This window comes from Epinephelus fuscoguttatus, linkage group LG20 (assembly GCF_011397635.1).
Source record: "Epinephelus fuscoguttatus linkage group LG20, E.fuscoguttatus.final_Chr_v1".
Lineage (NCBI taxonomy): Eukaryota > Metazoa > Chordata > Actinopteri > Perciformes > Serranidae > Epinephelus > Epinephelus fuscoguttatus.
The window spans coordinates 12,789,639-12,806,532 of record NC_064771.1 but is presented as its reverse complement, the minus strand read 5'-3'; the positions used below and the strand labels follow the sequence as shown (position 1 = coordinate 12,806,532).

At 43.0% G+C, this 16,894-nt stretch overlaps 1 protein-coding gene across 6 annotated transcripts in view; it reads right to left on the bottom strand.

Moving 5' to 3' along the window:
* Window positions 1-16,703, bottom strand: part of mrtfab (myocardin related transcription factor Ab) — a 49,636-nt gene extending 32,933 nt beyond the window's left edge. For 2 of the 6 annotated variants that reach the window (XM_049562651.1, XM_049562649.1), the window contains exons 1-3: window positions 16,438-16,691; window positions 15,741-15,802; window positions 10,688-10,873 (exon numbers count right to left, since the gene is read on the bottom strand). In XM_049562651.1, the coding sequence (XP_049418608.1) occupies window positions 10,688-10,859 (172 nt within the window). In that variant the 5' untranslated portion in view covers window positions 10,860-10,873; window positions 15,741-15,802; window positions 16,438-16,691. Of the gene's footprint in view, window positions 1-5,811; window positions 6,340-10,687; window positions 10,874-15,740; window positions 15,803-16,437 lie in introns of those variants that run through there. The other 4 variants (XM_049562648.1, XM_049562647.1, XM_049562652.1 and 1 more) reach the window with 4 other exon arrangements.
* Between the last annotated feature and the right edge of the window lie 191 nt (window positions 16,704-16,894).

Here is a 16,894-nt window from a genome sequence, read left to right as displayed (position 1 = left end):
CTCTGGCCAAGACTGTAGCCGGGAAAGTTCACAGGGATTTTAAGGTTTCTAAAAACACATCAATAACAACTGAGCCTTCAGCATACATGCACACCCAGATACAAAGCACTATGGGAAATTGAAGCCATATGAACACTGGTAAACTTTGTTGTGGTAAAGAATAAAAAGGTATTGAGCAAAGTAGCAGAGTGCTTTCTACATGGTCAAAGGGTCTTTGTTGGGTAGCCATTGACCAGTGTGAAGCGGCACCCCTCACCATCTCATACCTTGTTAATAAAAAGCAGTCCAACTATGGTCTAATTGTTAACTGTTGAAGGAGAGAGAAGCGTCTATAAGGGCACAACTGTTGAATAAAAAACAGAGGCACAGGCCAGCTGGCAGCTGTTAGCATCTGGTAACATAAACCTTCACTGTAAAGCAGAAAGGACTGACGGAGGAATGGGGGTGGAGGAGGGGGAGGGGAGGTTGTGTTCAGCAGAGGGGGTTTTCAGAAAGGAACAGAGGCTGAGAGAGAAGAAAAACAGAGTGCCAGAGTCAAAGAGGGGTGTTCCCTGTCCAGTGATGATGGCTTTGTAACAGACTGTTACATAACTCCAACATCTGAAAATCGTTTTTTATTGTGACGAACCCCCTAACCTCCTACCCCACTTACAGAGGAAACACGGCCCTCTTTTCTCTTTTAAGACTGGTTTCCATTTCAGTCCTACAACAACAGACTCTTGGGCAGACTGGCAGCAAAGAAAGCCAATTACCAAGATTGAGAGAAAACAGACACAAAGACATTAACTTCAAAGTTGAAGTGAGGGTCATAGCTTGTGTACAGCATGGGGATAGAAGACTGATACTGTATGTGTGTGTTCTTGCAAGTGTTTTTCCTTCAGGCTGCTCTTTTGGGGTTTTATAGGCCTCTTCTTCCTGCCTTCCCCTCCTCTCCTCTTTCTGTTTCTGTATATAACATCTAATAAAAGCCTTGCTGTTAATTTGCTTCAGCGACCAAAATGACAGGGTTTTTATTAGACACCGATCTTTAATGGGGACACAGGTTTCTATTTTATCGGAGTGTTTAAGTGAGATGTTGACGCTAATAAGAGACAAAATGACACAGAAAGAAGAAAGGATTCAAAAGACATTCTCTGTCATGTTCATTGATTCTGTCTGTTTACAGAAAACTACTCAAAATGAATCTTTTCAGGGAGATTGTGCACGCCTTTGATCCCTATCTCTGCCTCAAACAAGACTCGGCAGCGTTGTGGTCAAGACCACCTAAACCGAGATCAAGTCATGGCCGAAACCAGAGCGTATCCAGACAGAGACAAGACCAAGATGTTGAGACCGAGTCAAGACCAAGCCCAGACCAGTGCAAGTCCCACACTGCAGGATGGACTTAGGATGAAATGTGGAATTTGAAAACCATAGGCAGTCGTCAAATTGATCTGAAAGATCCACTGTTCCATAAAAACACCCACAGAAAACAAATGACGATTCCTCCTCATTCACCTCTTTTATTACCAACTGCACAGGCAATTTAGTAATATCCCCGCAGTTGTGGTTTTGACTGGTGTTACAATAAAACCCAGAGTCCTCTTTGTATGAGACCGAGTGAAAATGTGTCGAAGATGAGATCTTAAAAAAAGTAGTTTCAAGACAGGTCTCAAGACCAAGATCAATCTCGAGTACTAAAACACTGTGACTGTTTATGGTGTGTGCAGATCTGGTTTACTGCTGATATAAAGATCTGTCTTTCACTTTCTGATGCATCTTACCGATAACCTATTGTATCTTAGTGTACGACTGTTCTCACAGCCACGTCATATGACACAAAACAGGAAAGTTGACTTGATTTCACTGAGCCACCACATAACTGAAGCTAAAAACAAACACACAGCACAGAGAGCCATTCAAAACGTGTTGGAAAGAGAACATGAGAGTGAAGAGGTATTCGGTGACCATGACGAATCCCCGATGACCATGAGCATTTCAATCCAGGCACAAACAGCTGTGTTCTTCAGTCTGGTCTGACAGTGGGCACACACTGGTGGCCATGTTCCCAGAGTACGAGACTGACAAACTGATGAGACAAGAGTCGAGCCCCCAGAGTTTTCCCTGGAATTTCTGGAGGCTGGTGACACTGTCGATGGTATCTACTGTTATCGGCTTCCAACATCTGTGACCGTGAAATATCGAGTGCATGACAAAGGTCTCAGATCTTTAACTTAAACCTGTGAAAAATGGTAGCAAAAACAAAAGTGTTGTGTTTACATCACTGATAAGTATATGATAGCTGTAGCACCACATTGCTCCCACTTCATGCTGTCATCGACACTGAATTTCCTCCTGCACATGGCTTGGCGTCTGAGTCACTCCGACGGCACAACGAGCTCCCAGTGACCTCTGCTACATTCACCAGCTAATGTTAAGTGCGCCTTACTTGGTATAAGCAGGTGAGTCACAGGCTTAATGGCTGTTCTATTATTCAGAAACACCAGAGCATGTTGAGTTTGAGACAAGGCACAGAGTAAACCAACTGGAGGATACATGTCTTCTGTGTGTGTTTGTGTGTGTGTGGTTGTGTGTTTCAGCGTTCCTGCTGCACCAGGTTTGTGCTTCTGTGTGCACATGACTAAACCTCTGAAACCCTCATTCACATATTCTAGAAGTAGAGGGTTTGTAGCGGGTAATGCTGGGTTGTTAGTTTTAAAAGTAGAGTAGTAGATGTTTATGTCACAAAATCACCCTTTATTCAAAGTAACAAGTTGTAAGTCCAGTATTTTCCCATTACTCCCCTCACAACAACAAGCTGTAGCCCTCCATACAATGCAACGCAAGATGACTGCTGTGATTTTAAAACAGCACATCATGTTGTAGTATGTCTTCTGTGCAAGATGCTGCATGAATTTTAAGTTTTGCTACCCACAGTGCTGATTATAAATGTGCATAATGTTTGCTGCAGCTGTGCCCAAACCACCCACCACATGTGCATTTAGAAAAATGTGTGTACAGTTGATGTTTACAGATCTAGAAATGCAGTAAGAACATGTGTGTGCATGCTCAGCTGCTCCATACTGTATGTTTTATGACTGTTGCAAAGCTTGCATGTTATAAGATAAGAGTGTGTGTGTGTGTGTGTGTGTGTGTGTGTGTGTGTGTGTGCTTTTCTGTGTGTCTTTAAAGATCACTGAGCTACATGAGTGGGCTTGTACCTGTGGGTGGTGCAGGCACCATGTTCCTGTTGCTACGAGCAGACCTACGGAGCTGATAAAGCTCTTTTCTTTGGCTTTAGGCTACAGATCTGAGCGGGGCTGTTTGGTTGCATTCTCATTATCTAACAGGAATTTACTGGATCGCAAATCAAAGATGCGAGTGTGTTAGTGCTTGCTGGAATACCGTGCTGACAGGGCACACTGTGAAAATAAGACAGCTCCCAAAGCCTGTGAGTGCATGTCCAGGTCTCAGCAGTGACATGAGCTGTGAAGTGTGTGTCTGTGTGTACTGGTGACTCATGCATAGTCTGTGGGTGTGTGTATGTGTGTTGGAGTGCTGGACACATTTAAGATTTAAGCCTCTCGCAAAACTTGCCTTGGTTGCATAAATATGTCTGTTTATTAGACGGAAAGCTGTTTACATTCACAGGAAAGGATGACATTTTCTCTCCTGTTGTTTAGATTCAGCCTGTTTCGTAATGTCACTGGAAAGCTGAGATCTGAGCTGCTAGTTAATGTGCTCCAACACACAGATATTGGAAAATACACGTTACAATTTTTTCAATGACATGCATGTACTTAACTAGAATTACCCTGGCTCGAAAACATGCTGCTGTCGTTACAACGCCTTGTCATGTCTTCGATCGTCTTGGGAATATGGAGATTATCTAATGCCATGACAGAGTCGCTGGCAGAGAGGCGGGGAGACATGCAGCTGGATTGTGTTTGCTACAGCTGCTGTGTTTGGATTAGGTTGAAACAACTCCCCCTTCCTTCCTTCCCTGTGTCCTACACTTCTACAAGTTCGACTGTACTTTTTATGGTCTTATCTTTCAATTATTTAGTTGCTTTTTTCATTCTCTTCCCTTCTCTCATGCTTATTCCTCCTCTTTCTTGCCACCTATCCATCTCTCTATCTCATTCTTCCCTCTCTCCTCCCCTCCTACTCTCGGCCTGACAGAGTGCTGTTGGGCCTCTGCTGCTGGCAGCCTCCCAATCGGTTACATAACAGTACCATCAGCCTCCCTGAATCACTGCTGAGCTAGGCTAGCCTTAGCCAGTCTATATATCTTGCTATTTTATCTTAAATACTGCCCAGCACTAAATCATCTGTCTCTGTGGGTTCAGGTTACTTTAGTATTTTTAATTTCTGATGGCAAACAGACCGTTTCTGGCTCCTGTTGAGCAGAGTGCGGCGCTAATGACACAACATGGCTGCGAGCTATGGTCTATCTATTACCATTATGCAAGGGTGGGGACAGGGAGGGTTGTGATCTTTATCTCTTCGTGTTCACAAGTCTGGATGATGTCATCAGACAATTCCCAAATTTCAATGATGGAATTTTACCTAGTGTCCACCAGCTCCTCACCACCATGAAGTCTGAATCCCAGTCTCTGCTCACATTTCTAGTTAGAAGAATCAATTCAAGCCGCACTACTACAACAGCCAATTTCTTTGATTACTCCCTCTCACTGCCTGTACAGTAGGTGCGATAATCAGTGAAATCAGCTGCCATAGTGTTTGGTTAGAAGAAAGCCCCGCAGACTCTTGAGCTGCAAGTGGCACACGACTAAAAATCATTGTCCAGGCTTCCTGAGGACACTGCTGGCACGCATAAAACACTGTCTGCTTGCATTTATCATTTACAATCCACTCTCTGGTCTTTGTAGTAGTAGCCATGGTCCGTGTCATGATCTGGAACAATCTGTTCTGACTGAAATGACTGGGTCATTTCCACTTAAATCTGGAGCAGTGTCTGTGACGCCTCTAACCTACTTCCCCCTCCTCCCAGCTCCAGTCTCCATCAGTGAGTCCAGGCTGTATTCTCTGCTCCTCCTCCCTCCCTCTGCTAACCCCTAAACTCTCCAGCCCGGTCAGGATACTGGCCCCTGGCCTGTAGTTGTCCTCAGGGAGCAGTGGTGGCTTGATTGAACAGTTCACAGTTGCTTTGAGGGAAGTAGGGGGGCTCACTTTCTGAGAAAAGCCCAAGTCATCAACCACACCTTTCGACCCCTCGACACCCTCAGCCGTCCAGTTTGGCTCACTGGTGTTCCTCGCAAACCTGCCGGCCTCAGTGCCACGCCTGTTCCCTTTTGTTCTGAGGACCCTCTGAGGTAACACCCTTAAAACTACTTTTACACGCTACATGCTGTCTGGCCAATTTGCCACTAACTCAGACTCTTCGTCATTAACTGGTAACATCTGGATGTTCTGCAGTCTATTTATTCCTTTACCAGAATTTGAACCTGCCGTTAAAATATACACCTCATTATGCAAGCCTCCAATAAAACTGATAAAGTTTTATCAGCTTCCAACCTTATCCAGTATCACATTTGCTTGATAATAATAGTACGTGTTTAAGAACAGAAGAATGTCTAGGGTTAGCAAGTACATTTTTGCAGCTCTCAATGCAAAGCAGCGATTCTTATACAAACAAGTACAGTACACAAACACTTAGCTAACATTTACTGATACATGCAAGCACTCACACCACACCTGTAGTCAGCAAAGCTCAGCTTAAGGTAGACTTCACAGGTAGCTTTCAGTCGTTGTCATCACTTTTTAAAGACACACAGTGACATGAAAGCAGTGTACTCAAATGTACTTTACCTGACGTGATAGTCATATCCCTCTGGACCATGCTGAAGGGAAGCTTCACCCTCCTGGCAAGATTAACGATTCATACTCCCGACACAAGCACAATGAAAAACAGTGTAAAAAAGAAACCACAACAGCGGTAGAAGCTTGAAGAGAAGTCCAGAAAAAGAAAAAGCCACACTGAACACGTTTTCCTCTCACCGGCAGCTAGTACTCCACAGGTAGCAGTGCACCTCACATTCCGTTTCCTTAGATTGTCTGTCTACAAGTGTGTGCACGCCCCGGCAGAGAGGGCGTGTGTAGGTCTGCGTGTCTGTCCCTTTTTGCTCCTTGGCTAACAGTATGGTCCACCCAAAGCTTTCTGTTCTCTCTATAGCAACACCTTCATTTCACTCCTGCTCCTGGGTAATTAAAAAATAAGAACTTTTGATCGCTCCTCTGCGCTCTCTCAGAAAGTTTAAGAGGTAAAAACGAAAGAACAAAAACAAGCCGGTGCCAAGCCTCACCTCCTCGAGCACAAGCAACACCCCCCCTACTATCTTGCTTTCCCTTTCCCCTCGCTTTCCTTCTGTTCCCTCTGTGAGAAGTTATGCAATACTGCCATTTCAGACATGACCTCCCCCTTCTCTCTTCTCTTCCCTTTCCTCCGTCTTCTGCTGCTGCTGCGGCCCACACTCCCACACTTGCTTCTCCGCCTCAAAGTTTTGAATGATCTCAGGCTCATGATCATAGCATGACCGCTTTGGTTTACTGTGGAACAATTTAGGAAGCAAGTCTGTGATGGAAAGACATGATGGGAAATGTTGATTGCTTTTCTCTGTTGTGTCAGCCCTTTAATGTCTTGAGTCAAAGCAGACTCTCTCTAACACACACACACATACACTCGAGCACACTATGTGCATATGGACCTTAACATCTGTCTCTGATCCTCATCTTGAAAAACATGTCACCTCTCTCTCTATACACACATGCATACAAACACACGAGTGTTTAACAATAAATCTCCCAGCGCATGTCCCTGACTGAGGAAGGAACCATGTGCAATAAACAGATTGCATAACCGGTGTCAGTGATAAAGCTTTGATAAGCTGTACTATGCGGGCATTCCATTCTGTTTCACTGCCACAAATGTATGCACATGGAAGTGTACATGCAGTCACATGCAACACATCTCTCCAGTGCTCTGAAAGCATCTTCATGTAGGATTAGCTACAGGAGTGCCTGCAGCAACATGCCTGCTTCTGGCTAGCAGAATGAAATGTGTAAGAAAGAGGCCAACAAGAGCAGGGGTTGTTTAAATTCGGGAGTGGTGGCCTCAGGCTGTGTGAGAGTGCCTGTGCCTTTGTGTGCTTCTGTGAGGTAAACATGGTCCTATGACAAATAGTCACAGGACCATTCTTAAACATTCTTTAAATGATGTAAACATAACTTGAACTATTTTTATGTAACATAAATTAAGTTTCTCATGTTTTTTTTAATCATTTTTATTGCAGTCTATGGTTAAAGTTAGCTGGACTGTGCCTCTACGTCTTTTCCTACTGTTCATTTCTACTGTGTGTGTTATTATTCTCTGCCACTGTTGGACCCCCCTTAAGATGGTAAATGATTTACTGGTCCAACCTTGCCTTACCTTCCTCTCCTGACAAATCAACAGCAGGTCAACACACTGTGCCTCCACAAAACCAGGTGACCAACACCCAGCTAGGAACAATAGCCACTGTAGCCGACTCTTCTGATAATGCAAGGTGAGTGTGCAAGAAGCAGTTACGCGATCCCAAGTCTGACCAACGCTCTGAAATCTCTACTTAACAAACAGACTGTGTCTGACTTGGTGGCAGAAACATTTGGATGCTTTGTTACACTGAAGACATTAAGTAGCACATGCCACCGTGCAACTATGTACCTGTAATAGTTTTGGCTTAAAAGCCCATCAGTTTAGTAGAAGTTGCTCTGGTGATAAAGATGCTAGTTAATCTCACATGGCACTACGTAGCTGCACCAAGTCAACGCAGCTGTGGTGTCTTTTTTTAAGATGTGATGACATAATCAGAACGTACAACAGGATACAACCTCAAAACAGGTTTTATGGGTATAAAGCAGACAGATATTTACATATGTAGGCCAGCAGTGCCTGGTACTTGGGGAAAGAAAATAAAACATGAACCATGGACTGCATGGTTGTTTCTCAAAGTAAGGCCTTAATCTTCAACTGTCAAGAAACTCATAATGTTGCACTTAAACACACCGCAAAGACTACAGTCAACAGCCAACTAGCACGTACGTCCTGCGCCTGAGTGAGAGAGAGCAACTCCCCATACCAGTAGGTGGCGGTAACCTATAGTCATGACTAAAAAAGGGAAACTGGAAGACCAAAAGGATGGATTCAAGATGCTAGTTAGCCAGTTAGCACATTGGCAACACCACCCCAGGGCTCTCAAGTCTCACGCTTTGAGAGTGTGACACACACATTTTAAGCTTTTCACACTCTCACCCGCCACACCTGGTATTTCTCAAGCATAAAAAAAATTATTGTGATAAGGCCCACCAAGTTACATCGCTGGAACGTGTTTCAACACGCAGTGGGTACCGTAGAGCTCAACAAGACCTTGCCACATTCCAGCCAATAAAAATAAGACACAGCTACCCATCAGCCAATCAAAAAATAACATACAGCTACCTATCAGCCAATTAGAAAATAGCATTGCTGTATCCGGGTAAGATACAGGTGATCTAACTGCAGCAAGAAGGGGGTGCACACACAAGGCGGGGGTGCCTTATCACATGTACAGTAAGTCATGTCATCATTTGATTTTGTAGCCCACTGAATTAAATTACTTGTTGCACAAAGGAAAACAATGAGAATTTATCTCAGGGAATATCAGCTTTTACCTAACAGTTTGACAAGACCGCATGTCAACTTTAGCCAACAGAATCCTTGTTCACAGAGTGCTGGTGGTTTAGTGGATAGCGCAGGCGGCTTACGTATAAGGCTTTTGCCGCAGCGGCCCGGGTTCGACTCCGGCCTGTGGCACCTGGCTACATGTCACTCCCTCTGTCCCTCTCCCCCCCTCACGCCTCACTGTCCTGTCAATTAAAGGCTAAAATGCACCCCAAAATTGAAAAAGAATCCTTGCTAATTTCAGCAGCTATTTTAAACACATACAGATAGTTGATGACTTATTTAAAAACTTGAGAGCCCTGCCACCTGATATTGAAAGAACACAATATTTACCGTACACTTGCCAACAATAACATAAACAATGACAAACCGTTTCTGTTAAAGAGCTCAGTGGCTGAAAAATTAATCTTACTTTATGTAACAAGTTCTTTTTATCTCACGCCTTCTTGACTTTAGCAGAATGTTTGTTTTCATCACCTTCATATCTCTTCTTGTCCAATGAGCTGAACTGCCAGTCAAGAGTTATTTCACTTGCCCAAGAGCTCCACTGGGTCCGACACTGATTCAACACACAGCCAAAAAACAAGCGGCAAGGGCCGTCAAAGGACTGACAAGAGCCGCCTAATGCCAACAGTGCAGGACACACCACAAAAACTGGGGCGACAGACAGACCAGAACCAGAGAAAAGCAGGAAAACCAATCATTTGCAAAGCTGGAGTCAGCAAATGTTTGCATTTCTGATTGAGGAATGACTTCAACAAACATTTAGTGGTTTATCAAAATAGTTACAGCTGATTGACTAAATTGATTTATTGGTCTAGCTCCATATGCCCATATTCAGCTACTCCTTAGTAGCAAAAAAAGGATATTATGCTTAACTTACAAAGACTTGAACCAGATTTATTCAAACCTGTCACCAGTGTTAGACTTATTAACAACACTGTCCAATAAAAACCTTTGAGTGCTTGTGACTTTAATTTATACACTCTGATTCACTTGTAATTTGGCAGTGTGAACCTAAACAAACCTAATACATAAATGCAGCGAGTCAAACGTTTCCACAATGAGTCAAGTCGAAGGAAGCTGATGCACAGAGAGCCAGGTGCTCTAAGCTCTACGCTAACTCCAGACACAAAAAAGGCCTACGGAGTCTTAAGTCCACACAGCAAATGTGCAGCACACTCTAATCTACTGTAACAAGAGGTCATAGCAGAGGAGCAAGCCAATTACGCACAGCAGCTTCTTCCCTCTGTTCCTTCAGGAGACACTGCACACAGTTTTGTACACACACACACAGTTTCACCAAAGCACTTAAATCTTCATGTCTCCCTTCCGAAAAACACCCTCTGCAGTGAGGTAGGCTCTCCACTGACAAATGAACAAGACGTACAGACACGTCTGACATTTAACTTCTGCTTCTCAGATTAAGTGTTTTTTTCCCACTTTCTACTTACCCTCAACTTATGTAACATGTTCTCCGTGCTCACTTTTCAAACTTGGAGGAATTTATGTTGGATTTGAGCCACCTCTGTAAGAATGACTAGTACTACACCAAAATATTCACTTGAGCTGGAAGCAAGAGCGCTGGCCTACGAGGTCTGCAGAGTGATGGCAGTGTTTGCTGAACATTCACGCAGCAGCTCAGACAAACACTGGCCCCAAAGCCAGGAAAAAAATCTATAAATACAATGTTAAAACATCCTATCTTCACATCATTGAGAAATAGTATATAACAGACAGTATATCGAGATGTAAACATGTAAAATAAGTGAACAGGCAAAGGGTCAAAAACATGTTCTTTTGTTGATGTGTTATTTTGGAAGCCGAAAAAACGTGTGCTTGCACTATTTCTTTGGTCATCACAGTGCTTGACAGATGAGATCAGGCTATTCTGCCACACATATTGAGCCAGGGTGATGCCTACCAAAATGTGGGATTAAAGTGCTGGCAACTGAACGATCAGAAAGTGTGCGTGCACCACAGTCTCACCATTCTTCCTCTCCTGCAGAGGTCGCGGGGCTGGTGCGGGCTGAAGGGACAGCTCCTGTAGCTCATTGGTCACCGACTCGCTCTGAGGGCTCGGGGCCAAGCCTGGTGTCCCGGTGACTTCCATGCTACCGGGACTTGGCTCCTCCCTTCTCTGTGGGTGTAGCGTTGCCATGGTGATGGAGAGACCTGTAGCAAAAAATAGGACGTTAATAATAGTTTAATGACTCATCAGAAAGGCTCCATGTGCTATGAAGACAACAACTACCAAGAATAAAACGGGCATTGTTGATCCAGGGATGCACTGGTTCTTCCAAAATAAACTTAAAAATAGAAACTCCACCACATGCTATGGATTTGGTTTAGTTTTATCTAAATATCTAATTTAAACATCAGCATGAAGGGACTTTTAACTTTCAAAAACTTTAGCACTGATGCAGCATTTTATTATCTTTCAGGTAAGCAGTTTATGATCTCGCTAGTGAGAGCATAAGCCTGCAGGCAAATGTTTGTATTGGATGCAAAATAGCAAATATCAGGTCATCACTGTCTCACACATAATAGCATTCTGTAGTTATTCTATGCATTTACATTGTGTAGTGTCTGTGCAACCCTTTGGCAGTTCACAGGAATAAAACTTTTACCACAAGCTTAAGCAGTATGGCGCTACAACACGAGTTGGTTTGTAGCTATGTATAGTGCTTTCCAGTGTAAAATGTGGTAACGTTTAGGAAATATACCCTTGGGGCTATTCTCTGAAGCCTTAGGCCCTCCTTTGTTCCATTTGATGCGTTTTCCCACAAAGGGTTTGTTTTGCCACTTAATCAGTAAACAGTATCGTAAATCTGCTACATCAGATTGTATTAATGGGGCCTATCAGACTTGAGTTATCAATAAAACCATGAAATAAAAATAAAAAGAAATGGTATTTGGGGCACTTTCACAGGCTACAACAAGTCAAAAAGTTATTCCCAGACAACTGAGCACGTCTCTATTCCTCTCTGTCTGTGTGTGTCTCTGCAGGGCTGTCGGCTAGGGGATTAAATCAGCCATCAGGGAAGAATTTGCATGTTTGAGCTTTTACAACTGTTGCTGTGGCCGCTGCTTTAGACAGGCAGGACTCTGTCTATGGATTTTTTCCCCCTTCTACTTCTTAGCAACCTCAGTGCGATTTCCATACATTTAAACCATGTAACAACTCACCCTCAAAGCCTCAGAGCTGGAGGTATTTCATGAAGTAAGCTGTAAAAGATGTGCATGTTTGTGTCTGTGCATGTTCTGTTTTGCATCCAGCTGCAGGACAAATTTCCCCGCTGAGGACAATTAAGGTCAAGTTGAAAGTTGAAATGGTGTTTACTGTTCAGACTAACTCATGCGTCCAAACAGACACTTAAAGTTAAGATACTGATGGTCACACAGCAGCACATTTTACCCACACATGAAGACTAAAATATTGAAGGTAAGATGACCAAACCACTGACATAAACAAAGCCATAGAGAGCCTTCAGCAGCACGTTATAGACCACTAGTGAGTACAGACTCTTAGTTTGTTACAGCCCTCTTCTATAATGATGACATTCTCTTCTCAAGTGCAAAATAAGTAATGTGAAGTTTCCTCTGTACCCTACATTAATGTACACGTGTAAGATCCAACATGAAATTAAACAACTTTGAAAAGGGATCCCTACCACACAACACATGCTGTTAGCAAAATTATGTGCATTGGTTTAGCTCAGGCTACTTGGTTTACACAAGTTACATAACAGCCTCCATACAATGATAAAATAGACTTCATTATCACAATATAAATGTGGATGTCTTCTGATATTGCTATCTGACAAATTCATGCAAAATAATACATAAACTGATGTTTAAAGCAATAAACTGTGCTCCAGTGTAAGAGAACTGGTGAGCTCAAGCTCTTTGTATGTGTCGCACATAAATTTAAAGCTGGTGTAGGCAGTTTAATTTTGGCTAAAACGGGCAAGAATCCCATGATTAAAATTGAGCATATTGTAAATTAAATGGTCTGAGAGAAAACTAGACTTCTGCACCTCATCTTGTGTTGTTCTCATGCTTAAAAAAAAAGACTCTGGCCAATCACAGGTCATTTCAGAGAGATGGCGTTCCTATTAGTGGTTTTACAATCGCAAATGCGCATGCACATCATTCGGTAAAAGTCTGATTCAATGGCCCAGAATCCTGCAGAGAAAGTCGCTATTCTAGCATTGGCTACAACTGCCTGAGCTGCAAAGCAACCCAAAAAAGGAAGACGGCCCTATCAAAAAGAGAGCCCGACAATAATGAAATAAAACGCGTCAATATCAGCACAGTGTTTCAGAGATGGAGAGAATATGTTGCTAACAGTTTAGCCTTCTGCTAACCAGCTCATAGCTGCAGTATCAAGTTCACCTTAATGTGGCTAACATTAGCTAGAGCCCCAAATCAGTGTCTCCTCCAATTCACTCCCTGCTGCTACAGACAATCTACAGCCTTTTCCAGATCTCTGCGTACATCAGCTTTAAATAGCTAATTGTGTTAGTTTTACATGATAGCTTACTCAGAATAGGCACAACTACAGCAGACATTTTGCATCGCCATAGCCACAGGTGTTACTAACAACATTAACAGTGGCTCTGTACTAAGTGTCCTAGCCAGACATGACTGTGTGAGAGTGAGCCAGCATGCACCATACCCAAACCCTGAAACTGAAGCAGCTAAATGGGAATCAACTATCACTCATTTTATATGCTTTCCCTGCTGTAACATGTCCAAATGTCCTCTGTGAGCTGTGAGAAAGGCCTGTTATTAATTTTGGCAGACATGACATTGTTAAGCAATAACATGTTCAGAAATTTGATACCCTTTAATTTTGAATTATCACCCAGCCCTGTTTATACAACATGAAAATGACACCAGCTGTGTCAGAATTTAACGTGTTGCAGTTTCACATAAACTTGAGTTAACAGTGCAGCAGTAATGAAGGGCTGCTGCGGACGACCTTTGTGTTTCAGACCAGTCGGCACATTTGTAATACAAACTGGTTTAGCTTGAAGTGAAGCTAAGCCTGAACACGGACCTGTCTGAGACTGGTGTGAAAGGAGACGTTTCTATTGTAACCCAGGTCAAATCCATATACACCTCTTTTATAGAACAGGCTGTCCTGATTTACCGGAGTGCGTCTGGTGTAACTGGTTATCTTCCTTTCTGAAACACTCCTCTGGACTGAAAGGCCCTGTAACTTGGGCAGCACATCCCTAATGGCTGTTTACAAAGGCGGGCCTGCTGCTGGGTTGTGTGTGTTGATCTCCCTCTCTTGCTCTCTCGGCAAATATGTGTTTTCAATCCGTGGGGTTCTGATGGGGATTCTGTCGTTAGTGCACAGCGGGCCTCAAAACAATGAGGCAGTGTTGTCTGAGATGTCACTCTCCTCTCTCACAATCAAATGCCAGCGTGCACACGTCTGAATAGTGGCACACTAACCACATGACACACTAAATGTATACTTGATGATGCTGGCCTCGGGGTGTCTGCAAGTTTTAGCAAGTCAGATTTAAAACATTTAAGGCAATCTTTTCTGGACTTGTAGGGAATTGTTGGAGCCTTTTTGACACAAGTTCAGCTTTTATTAGAAAACTACTTTTAATTTAACAAAAAAGTCAAACTTTTCAAATGTGTCATATAAGAACATTGAATAACATTGAACATTGAATAATAAATAATGTACAGGTGGCAAAATTATGATTTCAAATAGTGGATATCTGATACCAACTTGACGCTTTCTGTTACTTAATGTTACATACAGGACATAACAAGTAGTGAGGTTCAATACCCAGCTGTACTGCCCTCTGTGAGCTTATTTAGTCCCAAAGTAATTCTTTACATGGATCACTACACATAATAGTAGCATAATTTAGCATAACATTTAGCATAATTATGAGATAAAGAAGATCTTAACTGATTATAAGGACATGATGGTGTAAATCACACGTTCAATATCATATTGATAACAATATGATATTTGCTGACATCACAAAGTCTGCCACGATTCGATTTCGATTTGATTAGATTCAGGGGTCTGAGATCAATCTGACACGATGTGAGCAAATATTCTCACTGTCTTTTTCTTGGCTGCTTATCCTTATCTGCCTGGTGCGAGGCCGCTAGCACCGCTTGAATGTTTTCAAACGAGGTGCACTTAGTTTTGCATGTTCATTTTAGCCTGATCATATTACAACCTCGAAATCACATGTTATAGTTGTTAACAGCCAAAACAGGTCTAGCAAATGGAGTCACAAGCTTTTCCACTCACGCCGAGAGAAACAAACACTGAAACTGGTTTAGAAAGAAAAGGGAATAACATGACAGTGAAATTCAGTGGTGCTTAGATTTCAGAGTGATCAAGAATTAAGGGTCTGAATGCTGCAGTACGGCAAAACATTTCTGGAGAGATATTAGCCAGTAACTTAACTAACACACTGTATACTCAACAAGGGTGCAAGCCACAGTGATTTGACATTTGTAGGGGCTTCAAGACAACATGCGATCTCTGTCTCAGTGACACATCACTTAGAGATGCTTATCTTCTCTTCACAAGAAATCAGGAAGTAAATGTGGCTTTATGTATCTACAGTGTATGCACTGACGCTTCAATATTCAGGGCCCGGTACTCCACAGTGACCTGAATATTAGAGGTTACACTGGAAATCAACCCCACCTTCTCATATGGGTGTTTTTCCAGAGATGCTTACTGCAACATCAGTTGCTTCATCCTCACCTTCCCGACAGAGGGCTGCTGTTCAGACATGCAGTGTGTACTGTTCTGGTGCAATGCATCGAAGAGAGATACCAATTCCTCTCTACACGCCCACACTAGCCTCTCAGATATGTATCACAGGTGCACACAGAGACACACACGTCCCGACAACCACGCTTTGTTTCACCATCAGACACAGGAAAACCAACACCAACAATTACCACATCAACTCAGTTTGCAGCAGCAAGGTAAAGGATGTGGTCTCCACCTGGCCTGTCAGAAACTAGGCTTGTTGCTTACCTGTGTATCTAAATCCTGGACGGGCGTTTTCCCATTTCAGCAGGATGGAGCATTAGACTGTTCTGTAAAGAAAAATAAAAAAGCAGAGCTTCAGCAGAGAGTAGCTGATATCTTATCTCTATCCAGCCAAACCCTTTCTCTATACTGGTCCATTACTCTGCGGATTATGAGCAGCAGTTTCGGTATCAGTGTAACCAGGCCATGTGCAAAAAAGCCTAATGGAGTAAAGACGTTTAAAAAGAAAAATGAAAACTCGTAATAGAAGCTAAACGAATCCACGTTGCAGGAGGCCTTTCCACATATGTCATGGGGCAGCAGCCTACAGCTGTCACTGTCCAAAACACAGACATGCTAAGCTATTGTTAGCATGTCTGGGTGGGAGTTAACCTGAAGTCTAAACGCAAGTTAAACTAAGGCTACTACGCTCAATCTCACACCAACGACACAATGAACGTGAACAGTCACAAAATACAAAGTATCGTACTTATTACTGTCGCTGGCTACATCTGAAAGCTGTTCGGCTTCCCTGTTGACTACAAACAGCCAGACACCCCAAGTTAGCTAACGTTACCGTTAGCATGCTATCTGCCAGGCATTACAACTAACCGCTAGCTAGCTGCTCAGCATACACTCCTCTCTGATGAGAAAGCTAGCTAATGCTGACACACTGTCTATTCATGTATGTATTTAGGCTTACTTTTCATGGTCGCCACTTGTGTGCTGTGTCAGTAAGGATAAACGGCTTTGGCATCACACCGCCACTTCCGAATCACAAAGGAAACTTTGACCGGAAAACCCTCCTCTGCGTGGGACGCACAGACCCACTTCCTATACAACACCTCTACAACCACTTTACTACTACTGCTCTGCGACAGGAGACAGTACAACAGAGGCATGTCTGCATAATATTTCAAACACGACACTCCTAAAAGAACATAAACAGCATTTAACTTTAAGAAACACAGAAAAAAACACATTATAGGCAGGCACATACAGCGTATACAACTACACGCATCCACCTGCACAGTCTCTGTCTCCATCTAGTGTCCAACTGCATGTAATGCAGGAGGCAAGTTCAGGGGAACTACATAGATGTTATCTAAACTTCCGGTACCTGCCTTTATTACTGATCATCTTTAACCCTTTCTTATAAA